The following is a 20,617-nucleotide window of genomic DNA, read 5'->3' on the forward strand; positions in this document are numbered from 1 at the left end:
CGTTGTTGGCAATGTTCTGGCTTCACAGCAAACCAAACATCAACACATGACTGAGCCACCTATGAAGGCTTACGCTGCAGGATGTGAAAAGCTCACATAAGAGACGTATGAATTCTAACAAAGCAGGCCACTACGAGCCACTATGCTGACGCAGCCGAGGGTACGCTAACAGCTGCCCCTATACTAACAGCTGCCCCTATGCTAACAGCTGTGTTGCCCCCAATACAAATACGCTGAGCATTATTAGCAAAGGCTGACAGTTGTCTCTTACGACCAAAGCAAATGCAACAATAATCAAAAATGACATTATGTAAATGATTGAAATGTTGCAAACAGTAATGCGTACGTCTTCCCCGTTTGTATGTATCCTGGCTAGACCTAATGCTTCCCCCTCCTCTTCTGACCCACTCCCCACATCCATGCCAGTGAGGCCCGACCAATCACACGGCTGTGTACAGCACTCAGTTACAGAGTTATGGTTAAGAGCCAGTCACACAAATGTAAGGAGGAGCCAATCAAACAGCTGTGTGCAGGAGCCAGTCCCAGAGCTGTGTGCAGGAACCAGTCACAGAGCTGTATACAGGAGCCAATCAGAGAGCTGCGTGCAGCAACCAAGTGCAGAGCTGTTTGGAGCAGCCAATGACAGAGCTGTGTGCTGCAGCCAATCACAGAGCTATGTGCAGGAGCCAATCACACAGTTGTGTGCAGGAGCAAGTAGAGGCTTGTCCTCTTCCTGCTGGAAGCCTGCTGTCTGTGCCAGACCGAGCTAAATCCAGCTGATCTAGATTACGTGAAGAATAATAATGAGCCAGCATAAAATCGGCCTTCGTCCCCCCCGCTGTTCCTTAGACACAGATCTGATTTGGAATTTCACACTCTGCGCTTTTTCAGGAACTCCTGAGTCGGGCCGCCCCGCGTGTGCACCCCAAAGGGGCCCCCGGCTACGGGTTCGTTTCATTCCAAATTCCTGGCGCAGGCGCTCCCTAGCGCTCTTCGTTGGTCTGGCGGGAATCGCGTGTCCCTGAAGCCGATTGCGGAACGCTGGGATGCCCAACCCCGTTCCTGGAGATCCACGTCCCGTTGGCTTTCATTGCAGCCCTAGTTCGGCACGCCTGATTCTACGAAATTAGCAACTGATGGACATCCCTACCTGCTGAATGACTTGTGCTTTGTTAGGATTGGAGTGAAAACCTACGCAGGACTGTCGATCTCCAGGAACAGGGTTTAGGATCTCCACTCCTTTATACTGTGGCCGATCACACACTGTCACTCGTGATACTTTCTGTCCCTATACCGCCAGCCCTGTCGCACGTGCGGGTCGCACGGCAGAGTCTAACAAACCTGTCGGTGAACGTGCTGTTAAGTCGAGGGAATGTGTGAAATGTGACGGAAGGCTCTGTCTGTTCTGCAAGCCCCGGGTCTGTCATCTGAGCGCGAAAGGTGTGAAGAGTAGCCTGGGAGTTTCGGTCTGAGTGATTGAAAGTACGAAAGAATGGGTTGTGTGTGTGTGTGTGTGTGTGTGTGAGAGAGAGAAAGAGAGAGAGAGAGAGAGAGCACCTTCAGTAACACTGACATAATACCACAAGGTACATTCTCAGTTAACAGAAGAACACCACCAGTTTGAATTTTAACAAATTCACTCAGAATTGGCAATTACCCGCTTGTGAAGCTTTCTGAAGAACACTAACCAGGAGTTCCTATTGAATCGTACAAGTGATTACTGATTGAAAGATACCTTTGTTGTTAATATGGCTGTCAAGTATATGTAGCTGATTACTATGCAGCAGATCTCCAGCAAAAGCAAAAAGTTAAACATAGCTAACTGTTATAGCAGCGTTGTGTTTAGTGCTAACTCTGGGGGCTAACTGTTATAGCAGGGTTGTGCTTAGTGCTAACTCTGGGGGCTAACTGTTATAGCAGGGTTGTGTTTAATGCTAACTCTGGGGACTAACTGTTATAGCAGGGTTCTGTTTAGTGCTAACTCTGGGGGCTAACTGTTATAACAGGGTTGTGTTTAGTGCTAACTCTGGGGGCTAACTGTTATAGCAGGGTTGTGTTTAGTGCTAACTCTGGGGGCTAACTGTTATAGCAGGGTTGTGTTTAGTGCTAACTCTGGGGGCTAACTGTTATAACAGGGTTGTGTTTAGTGCTAACTCTGGGGGCTAACTGTTATCGCAGGGCTGTGCTTAGTGCTAACTCTGGGGGCTAACTGTTATAGCAGGGTTGTGTTTAGCGCTAACTCTGGGGGCTAACTGTTATAGTAGGGTTGTGTTTAGTGCTAACTCTGGGGGCTAACTGTTATAGCAGGGTTGTGTTTAGTGCTAACTCTGGGGGCTAACTGTTATAGTAGGGTTGTGTTTAGTGCTAACTCTGGGGGCTAACTGTTATAACAGGGTTGTGTTTAGTGCTAACTCTGGGGGCTAACTGTTATCGCAGGGCTGTGCTTAGTGCTAACTCTGGGGGCTAACTGTTATAGCAGGGTTGTGTTTAGTGCTAACTCTGGGGGCTAACTGTTATAGCAGGGTTGTGTTTAGTGCTAACTCTGGGGGCTAACTGTTATAGCAGGGTTGTGTTTAGTGCTAACTCTGGGGGCTAACTGTTATAGCAGGGTTGTGTTTAGTGCTAACTCTGTGGGCTGACTGTGTTTTAGCTGCTAGGTACTGGAGGCTGGTATCAGAGCTTCGCTGAAGGATGGAGAAGGACGACCCAAAGATCGTGAACAAGGGGTTGGAGGACGAGATGGTGAGTGAGCCGTCCCATCCCTGAGCTGCCAGCTCCTGGTACACCAGCAGGGGGAGCAGTTCCCTCCGACACCTGCCCCGTTCCGGTGCTGACAGAAACCTCTCCTGAACATTTCCTGTGTATGTCACATCTCAGGGTCCTTTAATTCTTTCCAAAGCTGCCCATGAGAAACACGGCTTTTCCCTACTTTGGCTTTTTGGCTTTTGAAAGCCAGCAGAAGAGCCTAATTTTTCTGACGGGTGTGGATTTTACGGTAAAACCAAACGCTTCCCCTGCAAAAGGGGACTGGCTTATAGAGGACAGACCCCCTCTTCCAGGCTGGCCGGCTCCCTCTCGTACATCCCCAGCGTGTAGTTCAGGGATGGCGGGGTTAAGCGTGTGTCTCTGGTCCCTGCAGGAGATCTCGGGGTACAGGTATTGCCGCTGGAAGCTGGCGCTGGTGGGCCTGGGGGTGCTGGCCTCCGGCGGGTTCCTGCTGCTGCTGCTGTACTGGATGCCGGAGTGGTGTGTGAAGAGCACCTGCTCCAGGACCTCGCTCAGAGAGGCCCAGCTGCTGCTGCTGCAGTCCACGGTCAGCGCTGCCTGCACATGTATATACTCACACGCACGCACACATGCACGCACACACACACGCACACACACACACGCACGAACGCACGAACGCACGCACACACACGCACACACGGACGAACGCACACACGCGCACACACACGCACACGCATGCACACACGCACACAGAACGGACACACACTCATACACACAGAACGGACACACTCACACACATGCATACATGCTATATGGAAACTTTATAGGCTGTAGTAAGTGTGTGCCGTGCTATTCTAGTAAACAATTGAGCAACAATGGCTGGCCACTGATCCGTGTGTGTGTGTGTGTGTGTGTGTGTGTGTGTGTGTGTGTGTGTGTGTGTGTGTGTGTCTGTGTGTCTGTGTGTGTGTGTATTCATATGTGTGTGTGTGTGTGTGTGTATTCATGTGTGTGTGTGTGTGTGCAGGACGAGTTCAAGCGCTGGTTCCTCGCTAAGGTGCGGGTCATGCTGGCTCCTGGGAGGAACCCCTTTGACTGCCTGGATTCCCAGACCACCTCAGCTGTGGCCAATGGCCACACCCCCCAGAGCCACGCCTCCCAAGGCCACACCCCCCAGCCCTCCGACAGCCCCCCTGAGGACCTCATCAAAAAGTATGCAGAGTACCAGCCCATGCAGGTAAGACCGATATGTACACACACACACCCTCAGTCGCTCACACTCTCATTCTTTCTTTCTCTCTCAAACTCTCCTTCTCTCTGCCTTCTCTCACATCACTTGCGCACACATACACACAGGCACACACACACACACACACAAACACACACAGATACGCAGACACCCTGTATGGTGTCATGTGGTTGGATGGCAGAATGCATTGTAACCAGCTCTGTGATGTGCCTCTGTGGTATGATGATGAGATTCATCACATTTTCCCCCTTTTTCTCTCTCTCTCTCCCTCTCCCTCAGATTCGCTATTTCACACTCCACAGCACCAAATACTTCTGGAACGATGCACTCCAGAACTTCGAAGTGTTAACGTAAGTTTTCCTCTCCTGTGTTTGTCAAGCTTTCAGCCCGTATGCGTTACTGGTAAACTGAAATGTCCCGCATGTTTTAGTAATTACAAAGTATAAGCTTTTGTTGCCTTGCTGATTCTGCCTTTTGTAAAATGCACGTTACAGCTGAACTGCAGTGTTACATGACTGAATTGCTTGAAAGTGAATGAATGAGTGATAGTTGTGCTCTCTGTCTCCCCCTCTCTGTGTGCTGTGGTACTGCAGGGGACTGGAGGACCTGGAAGTCAGCTGTTCCTCTGTACACTCCGACCACAGTACAGGGCTGAGCAGGAGCCTGCAAGTCTACAGGTACACCCCGCACCCCAAAGCCCTGCATCCCGCACCCCAAACCACAAACCCCAAACCATGCACCCCAAACCCCAAATCCCTGCACACTGCATCCCAAACCCCTGCACCCCTGCACTCTGCACCCCAAAACCCAAACCACAAACCCCAAACCGTGCACCCCAAACCCACTCCCTGCACCTCCCACCCCAAACCCGCACCCCAAACCCACTCCCTGCACCCCAAACCCCAAATCTGCTCCCTGCACCCCAAACCCTGCCCCGCTCCTGGCATAAACCCTTACCTTCCTCCCTACCATGGTCTGGGACACTAGCAGGTAAATACGTAAGGGATAATCCTAATTACCCAACAAAGGAAAGCAATCTATAATTTAAGATATAATTTTAGTAAGGTAAAAGGCAAGTTAAGTATTAGTAATAATAACTGGGGAGTCAGTTTGACACCTGCTGTCGTGAGTTAGCAAGTTTGAAAATTAACCGCACTTCTTTCTGCGGAGTGATATGAAAAGCGTTTGAAGGTAAAGCGGTCTGTTACCGATAGCAGCGGTCCGTTATTCAGAAATATCAGTCCGTAGAATGTCTGCAGTGAAGAATCAGAATCGTGCGTGTGATGAAGGTGTACAATCACTCACACCACACCCTCAGGTATGTGCGCAATGTGTCTCACTGCCTGCAGGTTTATATTACCTGTTCTATTGTTGGCCCACAGGTATGTGTATATACAACCTTTCTTAATGCCCACAGGTATATATAAAACCTGTCATACTGTCCATAGGTGTGTATATACAATTTATTTTATTGGCCACAGGTGTAAATTACAACTTGTCTTCCTGGCTACAGGTATATATGCTACCTGACTTCTTGGCCACAGGTATTTATTCTACCTGTGTTCTTGGCCACAGGTATATATTCTACCCAAGTTCTTGGCCACAGGTATATAGTCTACCTGAGTTCTTGGCCACAGGTTCTACCTGTGTTCTTGGCTACAGGTATATAGCCTACCTGTGTTCTTGGCCACAGGTATGCATGCTACCTGTTATGTTAGCCATAGGTATACATACAGCTTGCTTTATTACACACAGGTGTATTCACACAGGCTCTCTCAGGTGTTCAGGTGTGTTAAGTGCCCTGGGATGTACGCATGAAGAGCGCTATATAAGAGCTTATTGTATTGTATTGTATTGTTAAGTGTGTGTTAGTTCCTGAGCGTCTGTGTTCCCGTCTCTGCCCCGGTTCCCACGACGATTGTGATGGCCCTCTCTCTCTCTCTCTCTCTCTCGTCCTGTGTCCGCAGGAGACTGTTCTTCGGGACAAACGAGATCGAAGTCAAAGTGCCTTCTGTTTTCAAGCTGCTAATTAAAGAGGTGGGTCGCCTGTGTGCTGCTGTAAAGGAGCCCTTTGTTTGGGATTCTGCCCCCGGGCCCGCCTGGGCCAGGTTCTGCGTGCTAACATCAGAATTCACCCCTCAGATGCTGCTGTTATACTGAAAATCTACAGTGATTATTCATTAAAAAAATTTTAAAATAAATGAATATATGTGAGGTATTTTTTAATTGTGCCATTCTTCATACAGGATAGGAGCGATTTAAATGCCAAATGAAACGCCACGAGAGGAAGATTAGTGTTTATGGGGTTATGAGGCGTATTAGCATTATAACAGTTTACAACAGTTGGCAACTTTCAGATTTAATATAAAACGAATGGTACACAAGAGCGGAATGAATTGAAATCACACACATTTAGCATCGTAGTAAAGGCAGTGCACTGGGGCTGTTGCCAACAAGCTGTTGGTTGGTCTGGTCAAAGCACCGCAGAGCCACAAAACACGCCCCCCCCCTCAGAGGTTTTTAATCATGTGTCCCCCCCCCCAGGTCCTGAACCCGTTCTACATCTTCCAGCTCTTCAGCGTCATTCTTTGGAGCGCTGACGAGTACTATTACTACGCCATGGCCATCGTCTTCATGTCCGTCATATCGATCGCTACCTCTCTGTACACCATCAAAAAGGTCAGTATCAGGGGACGCCATGTGACTCAGTCCATAGGGTGGGTAGGTTTTGGACTGTGTACAAACCCCCCCCCCCCCCCGAACAGCTGGGGGTTCAGTTCCTGGCGCTTTCTGCACTGTGATCCCATCTCTGCTCTCTCTTTCTGTCTGAAGACGTAAGGAGGGCGGGCTTTAAGGTGTGAGGTCACAAATGTGTGATTAGAATGTTCTCGACTGAACGCTCTAATGCTGATGTCACAATCGCCGCTGGTAACTGAAAGCAGAGGAGTTCTAGAGCGCCGTCTCAGAATAGAATGTTGAGGTTAACGTTGCTCAAGGCCGTTGCTCTCGAAGCAGAAGTCTGGCTGTGGAGCCGTGCGGAGAACGTTCAGCTCTGACTCACGTCCGCGTGAGCGGCAGCTGACATCACGTGCTTTTTCGGGAGGGGAGCGCGTGCTTGTCTGCGTGGAGGCTGCCACAGCGAGCGCTGGCGAATACGACCCAGGGCTGTGAAATTTGGGCCGCAAAGGAGGGAAAGCCCGAAATGGAAAAGGCTCAGCGGGTGCGTGCGTGCGGGGCTCAGGGGCCTGACCTCTCTAATCCCGCTGCATAAAGGCACGTTTAGCCACGGTCTGCTTCTCCGGGACGGCCTGGAAGAGAAAGAAGCCCTAAAATCACACAGCCCTAGGTGCGCTGTCACCTCGCCCCCCTCGCCCCCCGACCTCAGTGCCCCTCAGGGGAGGAGGAGGAGGGGCCTGAGGGGCCCGTGCGTGGTGACCCTCGTCACGCGTAACCCCGGTGACGTCACGCTGAGCGCCATCTTTTGTCGCCCTGCCGCCAGTGACGCCTGTTTGCTTAGCGCCGCCCGGCTTTCCTCAGACGATGGGGGCCGGGGCGCTGTAGCTGTTATCTTTAATTGTAATGTGCTTCTTTTTTTTTTGTTTCTTTTCTGAAATGCTGAACCCCCCTCCTGCCCCCCCCCCCCCGCTTTGTCCTTTCCCAGCAATACGTCATGCTGCACGACATGGTGGCGACTCACAGCGTGGTGCGAGTCTCGGTCTGCCGAGCCGGCGACGGTACGTCAAACGCCCCCCCCCCCGCCCCCCCCCCCCCCAACCCCCACCCCCCCACCGCCGACCCCCGACCCCCGCCCCGGGCGGAACTCCTGTTTGTTTTCTTTTTCCTCACTGAAGTCATTTTCTCAAAATATTACTCAATACACCCTGGGTAAAATGTTTCAGTGGGTTCATAAAATATCCTACATTTCCTAACAAATATATCCTAGCTAATAAATATGCGATGCTTCCAAATAGTAGTTTTTAGTACTTGTAGAGCAGGGGCGTTGGACTCGCAGTGTCGATGGTTTTTGGTGTGTTTCCGCGGAACTTGGTGTTTTAAGTTCCTGATTGCTGAGTCACACACAGTGTTTTTTAAGCCTAAACTGTTTGAAAAGGAAACCACAAAAACTGCAGCTTTCCAGGGCCTGGAGTTTGACGTCCCTGTCGTAAAACAATCCCACAATCCTTTGCGCTGCTTACGCTGTTAGAATTATCTGGAACGAAAATCAGCAGACAGTTATTCTTAAGACTTTTGGCCACGACCCTCGAAATTACTCTGAGGCTCTGTTAGTTGTTTGGCATGCGTGGCAGGTACTCTGTTTTTGGAGTATTCACTTGGTTAATCTGTGTAGCCGGATATGTGTACAGCAGTTTGCTTTTAACTTCAGGCTAACTGTGTCTCTTTTCTCAAGGCTTTGGTCTTAGGAAACCGTTTTGTTTTTTTCTCGTACACTTCCCAACCTCCTTTAAGACATTATGTGTAGATGCAGTGCTGATTTGAGTAGAGAGGGGGCGCTGCTGATCTGGTCTGTGCGCTAACTCCTCTCTCTGGCGCCCCCTGTCTGCAGAGCTGGAGGAGGCCATGTCCACGGAACTGGTCCCCGGTGACATCATCGTCATTCCCACCAACGGGACCATCATGCCTTGCGACGCCGTGCTCCTCAGCGGCACCTGCATCGTCAACGAGAGCATGCTCACAGGTGAGCGGAGCGCTGCACACACACACGCACACACCCCATACACAAACACACACACACACCGCACACACACACACACACACCCCATACACGCACACACACACCCCGCACACCCACGCATGCACATACACCATACGCGCACACACGCACATACACCATACGCGCACACACACCCACACCCCATACACACACACCTCTCTACAGTGCTCTCCAGCTGAACCCCATGCTGTGTTCCTAACCCTGTCCCCCCCCTGTGCTGCACCCCAGGGGAGAGTGTGCCCGTCACTAAGACCAACCTGCCGAACCCGGGGCTGGGCGTGAAGGGGGCGGAGGGAGACTGCCCCTACAGCTCGGAGGAGCACAAGCGGCACACGCTCTTCTGCGGCACCAACGTCATCCAGACCCGCTTCTACTCCGGGGAGCTGGTCAAGGCCGTGGTGGTCCGCACCGGTGCGTCCTGCAGTGCTTTCCTGACTGCGTGTAGCGCTCTAAGGGACCGTCTGTAATGCTCAGAGTGTGTTCTCTAAGGGACAGTGTGTAATGTTTAGAGTGTGTTCTCTAAGGGACAGTGTGTAATGTTCCGGTTGTGTTCTCTAAGGGACAGTGTGTAATGTTCCGGTTGTGTTCTCTAAGGGACAGTGTGTAATGTTCCGGCTGTCTTCTCTAAGGGACAGTGTGTAATGTTCCGGTTGTGTTCTCTAAGGGACAGTGTGTAATGTTCCGGTTGTGTTCTCTAGGGGATCGTATGTAAAGTTCAGGTTTTGTTCTCTCTCTCAGGCTTCAGTACAGCTAAGGGACAGCTGGTGCGCTCCATCCTCTACCCAAAACCCACCGATTTCAAGCTCTACCGGGATGCCTACCTCTTCCTCTTGTGCCTGGTGGCTGTTGCGGGCATCGGCTTCATCTACTCCATCGTGCTCAGCGTCATGAACAACGTGAGATCGGCTTCTTACCGTCGTCTGTTCGGCTGTTCTGTGGTTCTGGGGTTTGTGTCCCTGAGGTTCTGGCATGATTTGTCCCTGAGACTCATGACCACACCCGTCCTGTCTGCAGGTTCCAGTCAACACCATCATCATCGAGTCGCTGGACATCATCACCATCACGGTGCCCCCCGCCCTGCCGGCGGCCATGACGGCGGGCATCGTGTACGCCCAGCGCCGTCTCAAGAACATCGGCATCTTCTGCATCAGCCCCCAGAGGATCAACATCTGCGGCCAGCTCAACCTCGTCTGCTTCGACAAGGTACGCTAAGGCTAGCGCAGGTCTGCTTCGACAAGGTACGCTAGCGCAGGTCTGCTTCGACAAGGTACGCTAACGCTAACGCAGGTCTGCTTCGACAAGGTACGCTAACGCAGGTCTGCTTCGACAAGGTACGCTAACGCAGGTCTGCTTCGACAAGGTACGCTAACACAGGTCTGCTTCGACAAGGTACGCTAACGCTAACGCAGGTCTGCTTCGACAAGGTACGCTAACACAGGTCTGCTTCGACAAGGTACGCTAATGCTAACACTGGTCTGCTTCGACAAGGTACGCTAACGCTAACGCAGGTCTGCTTCGACAAGGTACGCTAACGCAGGTCTGCTTCGACAAGGTACGCTAGCGCAGGTCTGCTTCAACAAGGTACGCTAGCGCAGGTCTGCTTCGACAAGATACGCTAACGCAGGTCTGCTTCGACAAGGTACGCTAACGCTAACGCAGGTCTGCTTCGACAAGGTACGCTAACGCAGGTCTGCTTCGACAAGGTACGCTAGTGCAGGTCTGCTTCAACAAGGTACGCTAACGCAGGTCTGCTTCGACAAGGTACGCTAACGCTAACACTGGTCTGCTTCGACAAGGTATGCTAACGCAGGTCTGCTTCGACAAGGTACGCTAATGCAAACGCAGGCCTGCTTCAACAAGGTACGCTAACGCAGGTCTGCTTCGAAAAGGTACGCTAGCACAGGTCTAGATAAATCAGTAGCATTAATCAGTCAACTATCAGGTATAAGGAACACCAGCAGTACTGTAGGCCTCGAGGGCCAGATTAGAGTATCCCTGCTCTCCAGGATGAACCCTGAGAGTAACTCCTGAGAGTAACGCTGCTGAAAGTAACTCCTGCTGAGAGTAACTCCTGAGAGTAACGCTGCTGAAAGTAACTCCTGCTGAGAGTAACTCCTGAGAGTGACTCTGGTTTGCTTCCCACAGACCGGCACGCTCACAGAGGACGGATTAGACATGTGGGGGATCCGGCGGGCCGAGACTGGCAGGTGAGTGTTGTTGGTGGTGGTGGTGGGCGAGTGGGTGGGGTTTGGGGTGGGCAGGGTGGGTGGGGTTAGGGTTTAGGGTAGGTTGGTGGGGTTTGGGGCAGATGGGTGGGGTTTGGGGCTGGTGGGTGAGGTTAGTATTGGGGGCAGGTGTGTGGGGTTAGGTTTAGTGCGCTGACCGTGCGATCCTCATGTTCCCGGTGCTGTGCAGGTTCCACCCCTCAGAGGACAGCACCTATAAGGAGTCTCTGGTGAAGTCCCAGTTCGTGGCCTGCATGGCCACCTGCCACTCTCTCACCAAGATCGAGGGCCAGCTCTCCGGCGACCCGCTCGACCTCAAGATGTTCGAGGCCACGGGCTGGGTGAGTCCCGCCTCTAAATTCAGCCCCGCCCCCTGCCCTCAGCCCCACCCCCTCTCTTCAGCCCCGCCCCCTCCACTCAGCCCCACCCCCTCTCTTCAGCCCCGCCCCCTGCTTTGAGCCCCACCCCTCTCTTCAGCCTCACCCCCTGCCCTCAGCCCCACTCCCCCCTGGTGTAGCTCACCTGTGTCAGCTGCCCTCCAGGTCTGGCAGATGTGACTCACCTGTGATAGCTGCCCCAGGTGTTGGCTCACCTGTGTCAGCTGCCCCCTAGGTGTGGCTCACCTGTGTTAGCTCCGCCCAGGTGTGGCTCACCTGTGTCAGCTGCCCCCTAGGTGTGGCAGGTGTGGCTCACCTGTGTTAGCTCCGCCCAGGTGCGGCAGGTGTGGCTCACCTGTGTTCGTGACTCTCTCTCTGTGCTTGCTGCAGATTCTGGAGGAGGCGACGGAGGAGGAGACGGCCCTGCATAACCGCATCATGCCCACCGTGGTGCGGCCGCCAAAACAGCTGCTGCCGGAGCCTGCTGCTGCCCCCGATCAGGACATGGTACGGTACCAACTGCGCATACCTGCGTACACATGCTCAGACCTGCTCCTGCCTGTTCATATCTGCTCAGTGCCTGCTCACACCTGCTTATACCTGTTGATACCTGCATTATATCTGCTCATACCTGCTTAATTTACCTGTACTCCCGACCTGCACATACCTGCACATACTTGCTCAGTACCTGCTCACTCCTGCTTACACCTGCTTAATACCTGGTCATATCTGCTCAGTATTTGCTCAGTACCTGCTTACACCTGTTCATACCTGCCCTTACCAGCTCACACCTGCTCACTCCACACACCAGCATCATTTATGTACCTGTACTCCCAACCTGCTCATACCTGCTTGTACCTGCTTCCTCTGCACACCTGTGTAGTGTTCCAGCTCATCAGCGCTGTCACCAGATACTGGTGCAGGCTGTCTGTCCTTAATCCCGGCTCACCACTGCCCTCTAGTGTAGAGCTGATGGCTCCGCCACTGCCTCAAACCCCAGCTGTCTCCTCTCACCCTGACTGCAGCTGTTTGTCTTTACTCATGTGACCTACACACCTCGGGTTTTTGGGTTGTCATTCTTATTGTGCTGTGGTTTGAGACCATTCCTCTAGTTTATTTTTGCCTGGTTGGTGTGAGTCTGTGTGTGAGTGTGTGTGTGTGTGTGTGCACGTGTGTGTGTGTGTGTGTTTGTGTGTGTCAACACTGTACCAGTAACTTTCCAGTGTTTCCCAGTTCATTTCTGATCTGTAACGCGCTGGTTATTTTGTGTTTTTGTCTTCGCAGGAGCTGTACGAGCTGTCGGTGAGTGTTTTTTGCGTTTTCTCCCCCCCCCCCCAGTCATTGTGAGAGTCCCGTTAACCCCCCAAACCCCCCCCCCCAGCCCCGTTTTTTGGGGCGAGGTTAACCCCGCGCTCGCTGTCCCCCCGCAGGCGGCGTACGAGATCGGGATCGTGCGCCAGTTCCCCTTCTCCTCGGCGCTGCAGCGCATGTGCGTGGTGGCGCGGCTCCTGGGGGAGAAGCGCATGGACGCCTACCTGAAGGGGGCGCCAGAGGTGGTGGCCAGCCTCTGCAAGAAGGAAACGGGTTCGTTCATTTTTTTAGTGCTTTACACTTTTTTCACAGTCACGTTCGGTTTCCTTTTCAATCTTGTGAATTTTAAGCCTGTTGGAGTTTGAGGAGGTTTCTCTCAGGGATTTGTGTGGGCTTCTGCAGCATTGCAGCTGGGAAATGTATTTGTGTGCGTGTTGCTGGTTGGTGGGATCGTGCTTGGAGTTGTACTGGAAGTGTGTGTAAGTATTTGTGAGCTCACAGGACTGGTTGTTGTGTGTGAACTCACAGGAGCGGTTGTTGATGTTTTGTGTGTTTGTGAGCTCACAGGAGTGTTTGTTGTGTTGTTGTGTTTGTGAGCTCACAGGAGCGGTTGTTGTGTTTGTGAGCTCACAGGAGCGGTTGTTGTGTTTGTGAGCTCACAGGAGCGGTTGTTGTGTTTGTGAGCTCACAGAGGTGGTTGTTGTGCTTGTGACCTCACAGGAGCGGGTGTTGATGTTGTGTGTGAGTATTTGTGAGCTCACAGGACTGGTTGTTGTGTGAGCTCACAGGAGTGGTTGTTGATGTTGTGCTTTCTCCCTGCAGTGCCGGAGAGCTTTGCCGAGGTTCTGGAGGACTACACCAAGCAGGGCTTCCGGGTCATCGCTCTGGCCCACCGGCGCCTGGAGTCCAAACTCACCTGGCACAAAGTTCAGAACGTCAACAGGTACCAGTCTGCACCCCTCCTGACCCCCCCAGACCCCCCTGCACCCCCCTGACCCCCCCCCCACCCCAACCACGGCCTGTGAACACTGTGTCTGTCTAACAATGACTGTGCTTACAGTGTTTTAGTGCAGTGTAATGAGAATACCACTCTGCACTGTGTCTGTGAGTCTGTATGGGATTAGAGGTTGTCCCTTTATGGCTTAAATTAATTTTCTGGTGGTATTTCATTGTGTCTGGTCTCAGTCCTCAGACAGCGATAGGCAGAGATGCACTTAAAGCCTCTGCTCTGTGACCCGCAGGGACCTCATTGAGGCCAACATGGAGTTCCTGGGGCTGATCATCATGCAGAACAAGCTGAAGGCGGAGACCCCTGGTGTCCTGGAGGACCTGAGGCGGGCCAACATTCGCACCGTCATGGTTACCGGTGAGTGAGACGCTTGTGTTTCCTCTGTGTTAGCGCATCGAGTCCGTTAGCGCGTCTATTCCGTTAGCACGTCTATTTCGTTAGCACGTCTATTCCGTTAGCATGTCTATTTCGTTAGCACGTCTATTCCGTTAGCGCGTCTATTCCGTTAGCGCGTCGAGTCCGTTAGCGCGTCGAGTCCGTTAGCGCTCCGAGTCCGTTAGCGCGTCTATTTCGTTAGCACGTCTATTTCGTCGAGTTTGTTAGTGCGCTGAGTCGGTTACCGCGCTGAGTCCGTTAGCGCACAGAGTTCGTTAGCGCGTTGAGTTTATTACCACGCTGAGTCCATTAGCGCTCAGAATCCGGTCGCGCTCCGAGTCCGTTAGCGCGTCGAGTTTGTTAGCGCGCTGAGTCGGTTACCGCGCTGAGTCCGTTAGCGCTCAGAATCCGGTAGCGCTCCGAGTCCGTTAGCGCGTCGAGTTTGTTAGCGCGCTGAGTCGGTTACCGCGCTGAGTCCGTTAGCGCTCAGAATCCGGTAGCGCTCCGAGTCCGTTAGCGCGTCGAGTTTGTTAGCGCGCTGAGTCCGTTAGCGCACCCAGCTCAGTCCCTGTGGTGTTGCTCATATTAACATCATGTATATTTATGACAAGTTGCAGAGTACAGGCCTTAATTGGCTGCTTATTTACAGAGAACTATAAATACAGGGCTGGAGTTTGACTTCCCTGTTTTAGTAGGGGTGCAGGGTTCTTCTTGCCGACTTTAGCATGTGTGATTTGTCATAACTACGCGAGCAGCTTTCTTGTTAAGCAGGTATTCGGGTGTCGTGTGCTGGCTGTTTGTGTTACCATCTGCAGGTTGTTAAAAAAATGCATTTGGGACCTTATTGGGCAAACTACTCTCTTTAATTTAGTATGTACTAAAGACCTAATATTTGTTTCAGCAAATGTTTAAATGTTTGGGAGTTGGGAGCAGTGTAGTCCAGCAGGGACTTTTTATGTGTAAATATTAATATTTTAATAGCTCATTAAACTGAGCTAAGCTGCATGCCCGCTGCGTAGCCGAACGCGGGTTTTATTCGACGCTGTGCTCCGAGCTCCAGGGCTGTACGGAATGCTGAAATGTGCTTTATGGGATTAATCCGGCTCAGTTCGGGGTTTTATAACCCAGACTAATAAACGCCTTCTGTGCTCACAGCTTATTAAAAAACCCCCCAGAGTGCAGGGAGAATTTAGTTTCTGGGAATGTAGTTCACGTTTGCAAAAACACGTTTTTGTGTTCTGCTCTGAATGTAACCTGCACATGTCAAGCCCAGTTTTTCATCATGCAAAAAAACACATCCCATAATTAATCTGACCCGTGTCCGGCCCAGGTTTGGCCCAGGTCTGGTTCAGGTCTGGGCTGAAGCTGTCACATGTCATGGTTAGTGGGGGTGGGCACAGGGATGGATGAGTCTGAAAAAAGCCCTCAGTAGGAAACCTGTCATTCTTCGGTCTCCTGATGAGGTCACTTCCTGTCTCCGCCCCGCAGGTGACAACATGCTGACAGCCATTTCGGTGGCTCGAGACTGCGGGATGGTCCCCCCGCAGGACAGGGTCATCATCGCGGACGCTCTGCCCCCCAAAGACGGCCAGGCCGCGAGGATCAACTGGCGCTACGCGGACAACCCCATCAAACAGGAGGACAAGGGCGCCGCACTGCAGGTCAGAGGGCAGTACTGCAGCCGTTTGCCCCACAAATGCAGGAACAGGACAGAATGTGAATATGAGCCGGTAATTTCAGGCTTTTCACATTTAATACAAAGGCAATGTGCAATATCTATGAGGGACACAGAAACCGTACTATAGAAGGATGGGGCTTCTTTTTGCAAAATTATTCTTCTGTTCCTGTCATGCCCGCTGACCCCTGACCCCTGACCTGTGCAGGAAGTGGCGCTCAACATGGAGGAAGTGGACCCCAGGGACAGCCCCAGGCCGAAGGAGCACTACCACTTCGCCATGAGCGGCAAGTCCTTCAGCGTCATCATGGAGCACTTCCAGGACCTGGCCCAGAAGGTCTGGAGCGGCTAGCGCACAAAAATCCCTCTAGAAAAATCCCAGTGCTAACCACCCTGTAGAAAATCCTTGTGGAGAAGTCCCTCTAGAAAAATCCCTGTGGAAAAGTCTGGCTTTGCTTACTGTGCTGATGAATCAAATGTAAAGAATTTTTTGTCCACCTTCAGTTGTACAAAAGCATAACTGAAGGTGGACAAAACATGCCGGCAAACGACCGCTATGAGTCATCTCCTTTGCTTCGTAAAATATGATGACACGCAGTCGCATGTCTTCCCCATTTTGAAACCCCAACAGTCAGTTTGGGATCATTATAAATCCTGCTCTTCTGGTAAGGTGGAGATGTTGACTGTGATGTTGGTCTCTCTGGTAAAATGGAGATGCTGACTGTGATGTTGGTCTCTCTGGTAAAGCAGAGATGTTGGTCTCTCTGGTAAAATGGAGATGTTGACAGTGAGATGTTGTTCTCTCTGGTAAAATGGAGATGTTGCTCTCTCTGGTAAAATGGAGATGTTGACAGTGAGATGTTGTTCTCTCTGGTAAAATGGAGATGTTGACAGTGAGATGTTGTTCTCTCTGGTAAAATGGAGATGTTGTTCTCTCTGGTAAAATGGAGATGCTGACAGTGAGATGTTGCTCTCTCTGGTAAAGTGGAGATGTTGCTCTCTCTGGTAAAATGGAGATGTTGTTCTCTCTGGTAAAGTGGAGATGTTGCTCTCTCTGGTACAGCAGAGATGCTGACAGTGAGATGTTGCTTTCTCTGGTAAAGTAGAGATGTTGTTCTCGCTGGTAAAACAGAGATGCTGACAGTGAGATGTTGCTCTCTCTGGTAAAGTGGAGATGTTGTTCTCTCCTGTAAAGCTGGTTCTTCATGGCACGGTCTTCGCCCGGATGGCCCCAGATCAGAAGACTCAGCTGGTGGAGGCGCTGCAAAGTGTAGAGTGAGTATTGTACACACACATATGCGTGCACATGCACACACGCATACACACACACACGCACGCACACACGCACGCATGTGCACACGCCCCACACACATACACACACACACACAGCACTGGTCGCTAATCAGTAAAAACACACACTCAGTTGCTTCTCCTTTCGTTTCTTTTTTCAGTTACTTTGTGGGCATGTGTGGAGATGGAGCCAATGACTGTGGGGTAAGCATCACTATAATGCTTTTAAAAACGAGCGGTCACCGAACCCTGCCTGTTTGGTTCTGACCTGGTAGCCAGGGCAACAGACACAACAGGGAATGCTCATCGTGTCTGTACTCTTCTTGATGAGTGTGTTGTGATGAGAGGGGTTTCCCACAATCCCGAGCGCAGGGTAACTCCTCCTTCCCATGGTGACAAGTCTGTGGTTGGGTGGGGGTTTCCCATAATCTCGAGCGCAGGGAAACTCCTTTCTCTCATGGTGATGAGTTGTGGTGGGTGGTTGAGGTTTCCCATGATGCCGAGCGCTGGATAACTTCTCTGTCACATGGTGATGAGTGTGTGGTGGGGGGGAGGTTTCCCATGATGCCGAGCGCTGGGTAACTCCTCTGTCACATGGTGATGAGTGTGTGGTGGTGGGGGAGGTTTCCCATGATGCCGAGCGCTGGATAACTCCTCTGTCACATGGTGATGAGTGTGTGGTGGGGGGGAGGTTTCCCATGATGCCGAGCGCTGGGTAACTCCTGTCACATGGTGATGAGTGTGTGGTGGTGGGCGGGGTTTCCCATGATGCCGAGCGCTGGGTAACTCCTCCCTCTCTCGCTCCCTCAGGCCCTGAAGCGAGCGCACAGCGGGATCTCCCTCTCAGAGCTGGAGGCGTCCGTCGCCTCCCCGTTCACCTCCCGCACCCCCAACATCTCCTGCGTGCCCAACCTCATCAGGTACCCCGTCTCCCGGCAACCGCCAGCCACATGCCCTCGGGCCCCCTCCTGTCTCCCGTCTCCCGGCAACCATCAGGAACATGTCTGGAGTCCCACACATTCCACTCCAGACCCGTCACCCCCACACGCTGTTTACAGACGGCGCTCCTGTTTCCCGTTCTGGGTTAAATGATTCCTCCCTCGGTTTCCTGGATGTGTCATTAGCTCACAGCTGTCACTCAGGCTGAAGTGCTACTCCATTTTAATTGCAGTTTGTAGAAACGTTCATTTATAAGGTAGTTTGTATCTTGTAACAGGAAACATTGTTGTATGTTTTCTACTTGGCTGCATGGGGTTGGTGGATGCTGTGATTGGTCAGTATGTGTTGTTGCGTGCTGTGATTGGTCAGTGCATGGTGTTGGTGGAGGCTGTGATTGGTCAGTATGTGGCATTGCATGCTGTGATTGGTTAGTATGTGGTGTCGGTGGATGCTGTGATTGGATAGTGTGTGGTGTTGGTGGAGGCTGTGATTGGTCAGTATGTGGTGTTGCGTGCTGTGATTGGATAGTGTGTGGTGTTGGTGGATGCTGTGATTGGTCAGTATGTGTTGTTGCGTGCTGTGATTGGTCAGTGCATGGTGTTGGTGGAGGCTGTGATTGGTTAGTATGTGGTGTCGGTGGATGCTGTGATTGGATAGTGTGTGGTGTTGGTGGAGGCTGTGATTGGTCAGTATGTGGTGTTGCGTGCTGTGATTGGTCAGTATGTGGTGTTGGTGGATGACACTGTTGTATTTTGTGGTTTCTCCACAGGGAGGGGCGGGCAGCTCTCATCACCTCCTTCTGTGTGTTCAAGTTCATGGCACTGTACAGCATTATCCAGTACATCAGCGTGACTCTGCTGTATTCAGTGAGTACCTGAGTTACACCAGCCTGAGCCTGCTGTGCAGCTTGGTCTCACCTGTGCTCATCCTGACCTGAGCACCATCTCACCTGCGCAGAATCTTACCTGTGCTCATCCTAACCTCAACACCATCTCACCTGCACAGAATCTTACCTGTGCTCATCCTAACCTCAACACAATCTCACCTGCACAGCATCTTACCTGTGCTCATCCTAACCTCAACACAATCTCACCTGCTTAGAATCTTACCTGTGCTCATCCTAACCTCAACACAATCTCACCTGCATAGAATCTTACCTGTGCTTATCCTAACCTCAACACAATCTCACCTGCATAGAATCTTACCTGTGCTCATCCTAACCTCAACACAATCTCACCTGCATAGAATCTTACCTGTGCTCATCCTAACCTCAACACAATCTCACCTGCATAGAATCTTACCTGTGCTCATCCTAACCTCAACACAATCTCACCTGCACAGCATCTTACCTGTGCTCATCCTAACCTCAACACAGTCTCACCTGCATAGAATCTTACTTGTGCTGAACCTCTCTGCTGGGGCTCACCCACACGGGTTTCACCTGTGCTTGTGTTTCAGGTGCTCAGTAACCTGGGAGACTTCCAGTTCTTGTTCATTGATATCGCCATCATCCTGCTCATTGTCTTCACCAGTGAGTATGAAGTCTGAGGCAGCTAGAGTTTCCACAATGCACCAAGGTGTAGCCAGAGTTCCCACAATGCACTGAGGTATAGCCAGAGCTCCCACAATGCACTGCGACATAGTCCGATTTCCCACAATGCACTAAGGTGCAGCCATAGTTCCCACAACGCACGTCATCCTTTTCTCTACTGTTTGAATGTTTCACTTGCTTTTTGAGGGGGCTGTCTTCATGCACGCCTGTGAGTGAGTGAGTGAGTGAGTGAGTGAGTGAGTGAGTGAGTGAGTGAGTGAGTGAGTGAGTGAGTGAGTGAGTGAGTGAGTGAGTGAGTGAGTGAGTGAGTGAGTGAGTGAGTGAGTGAGTGAGTGAGTGAGTGAGTGAGTGAGTGAGTGAGTGAGAATGTATACACGTTTCTGTGTGTATATGTAATCTGTGTATTTCACTGTACTATGTGTATTTATAAATGCGTCTCTGTGTTTGTATGTGTATTTATAAATGTGTCTCTGTGTTTGTATATATATTTATGTATTTGTAAGTGTATTCTCTATGCTGTGTGTGTGTAAACGTGTCTCTGTGTTTGTATGTGTATTTATAAATGCGTCTCTGTGTTTGTATATATATTTATGTATTTGTAAGTGTATTCTCTATGCTGTGTGTGTGTGTGTAAACATGTCTCTGTGTTTGTATGTGTATTTATGTATTTGTAAGTGTATTCTCTATGCTGTGTGTGTGTGTAAACGTGTCTCTGTGTTTGTATGTGTATTTATAAATGCATCTCTGTGTGTGCAGTGAGCCTGAACCCGGCCTGGAAGGAGCTGGTGTCGCGGCGGCCGCCCTCGGGGCTGATCTCCGGGCCCCTGCTCTTCTCCGTTCTCTCCCAGATCCTCATCTGCCTGGGCTTCCAGACCCTGGCCTTCCTCTGGGTCCGCCAGCAGAGCTGGTACGAGGTGTGGACTCCTGCCTCCGAGTGAGTACTGCCGCCTGGTAGCGCGCGCTGCTAGCGTGCGTAGCTAGCTGCTAGTGTGCGCTGCTTGTGTAGCTATCTGCTAGCTGTGAATCTGTGATTGAGTACTGCTGCCAGCTAGCGTGCACTGCTAGTGTGTGCTGCTAGCATGCGCTGCTAGTGTGCGCTGCTTGTGTAGCTAGCTGCTAGCTGTGAATCTGTGATTGAGTACTGCCGCCAGCTAGC

At 51.5% G+C, this 20,617-nt stretch overlaps 1 protein-coding gene across 4 annotated transcripts in view; it reads left to right on the forward strand.

Annotated features, from left to right (window-relative positions):
- Window positions 1–20,617, forward strand: part of atp13a3 (ATPase 13A3) — a 43,366-nt gene that overhangs the window by 15,901 nt on the left and 6,848 nt on the right. For all 4 annotated transcript variants that reach the window (XM_035415613.1, XM_035415617.1, XM_035415616.1 and 1 more), the window contains 27 exons: window positions 2,651–2,742; window positions 3,140–3,313; window positions 3,755–3,964; window positions 4,256–4,326; window positions 4,570–4,653; window positions 5,944–6,013; window positions 6,521–6,655; window positions 7,638–7,710; window positions 8,541–8,672; window positions 8,937–9,119; window positions 9,447–9,604; window positions 9,723–9,911; window positions 10,854–10,915; window positions 11,124–11,274; window positions 11,701–11,817; window positions 12,595–12,612; window positions 12,741–12,894; window positions 13,444–13,564; window positions 13,863–13,987; window positions 15,494–15,666; window positions 15,889–16,017; window positions 16,876–16,955; window positions 17,132–17,174; window positions 17,781–17,890; window positions 18,679–18,775; window positions 19,368–19,440; window positions 20,218–20,395. In XM_035415613.1, the coding sequence (XP_035271504.1) occupies window positions 2,692–2,742; window positions 3,140–3,313; window positions 3,755–3,964; window positions 4,256–4,326; window positions 4,570–4,653; window positions 5,944–6,013; window positions 6,521–6,655; window positions 7,638–7,710; window positions 8,541–8,672; window positions 8,937–9,119; window positions 9,447–9,604; window positions 9,723–9,911; window positions 10,854–10,915; window positions 11,124–11,274; window positions 11,701–11,817; window positions 12,595–12,612; window positions 12,741–12,894; window positions 13,444–13,564; window positions 13,863–13,987; window positions 15,494–15,666; window positions 15,889–16,017; window positions 16,876–16,955; window positions 17,132–17,174; window positions 17,781–17,890; window positions 18,679–18,775; window positions 19,368–19,440; window positions 20,218–20,395 (3,161 nt within the window). In that variant the 5' untranslated portion in view covers window positions 2,651–2,691. The remainder of the gene's footprint in view (window positions 1–2,650; window positions 2,743–3,139; window positions 3,314–3,754; window positions 3,965–4,255; window positions 4,327–4,569; window positions 4,654–5,943; window positions 6,014–6,520; window positions 6,656–7,637; window positions 7,711–8,540; window positions 8,673–8,936; window positions 9,120–9,446; window positions 9,605–9,722; window positions 9,912–10,853; window positions 10,916–11,123; window positions 11,275–11,700; window positions 11,818–12,594; window positions 12,613–12,740; window positions 12,895–13,443; window positions 13,565–13,862; window positions 13,988–15,493; window positions 15,667–15,888; window positions 16,018–16,875; window positions 16,956–17,131; window positions 17,175–17,780; window positions 17,891–18,678; window positions 18,776–19,367; window positions 19,441–20,217; window positions 20,396–20,617) is intronic.

Source organism: Anguilla anguilla, chromosome 4 (assembly GCF_013347855.1).
Source record: "Anguilla anguilla isolate fAngAng1 chromosome 4, fAngAng1.pri, whole genome shotgun sequence".
In the NCBI taxonomy this organism is placed as follows: Eukaryota; Metazoa; Chordata; class Actinopteri; order Anguilliformes; family Anguillidae; genus Anguilla; species Anguilla anguilla.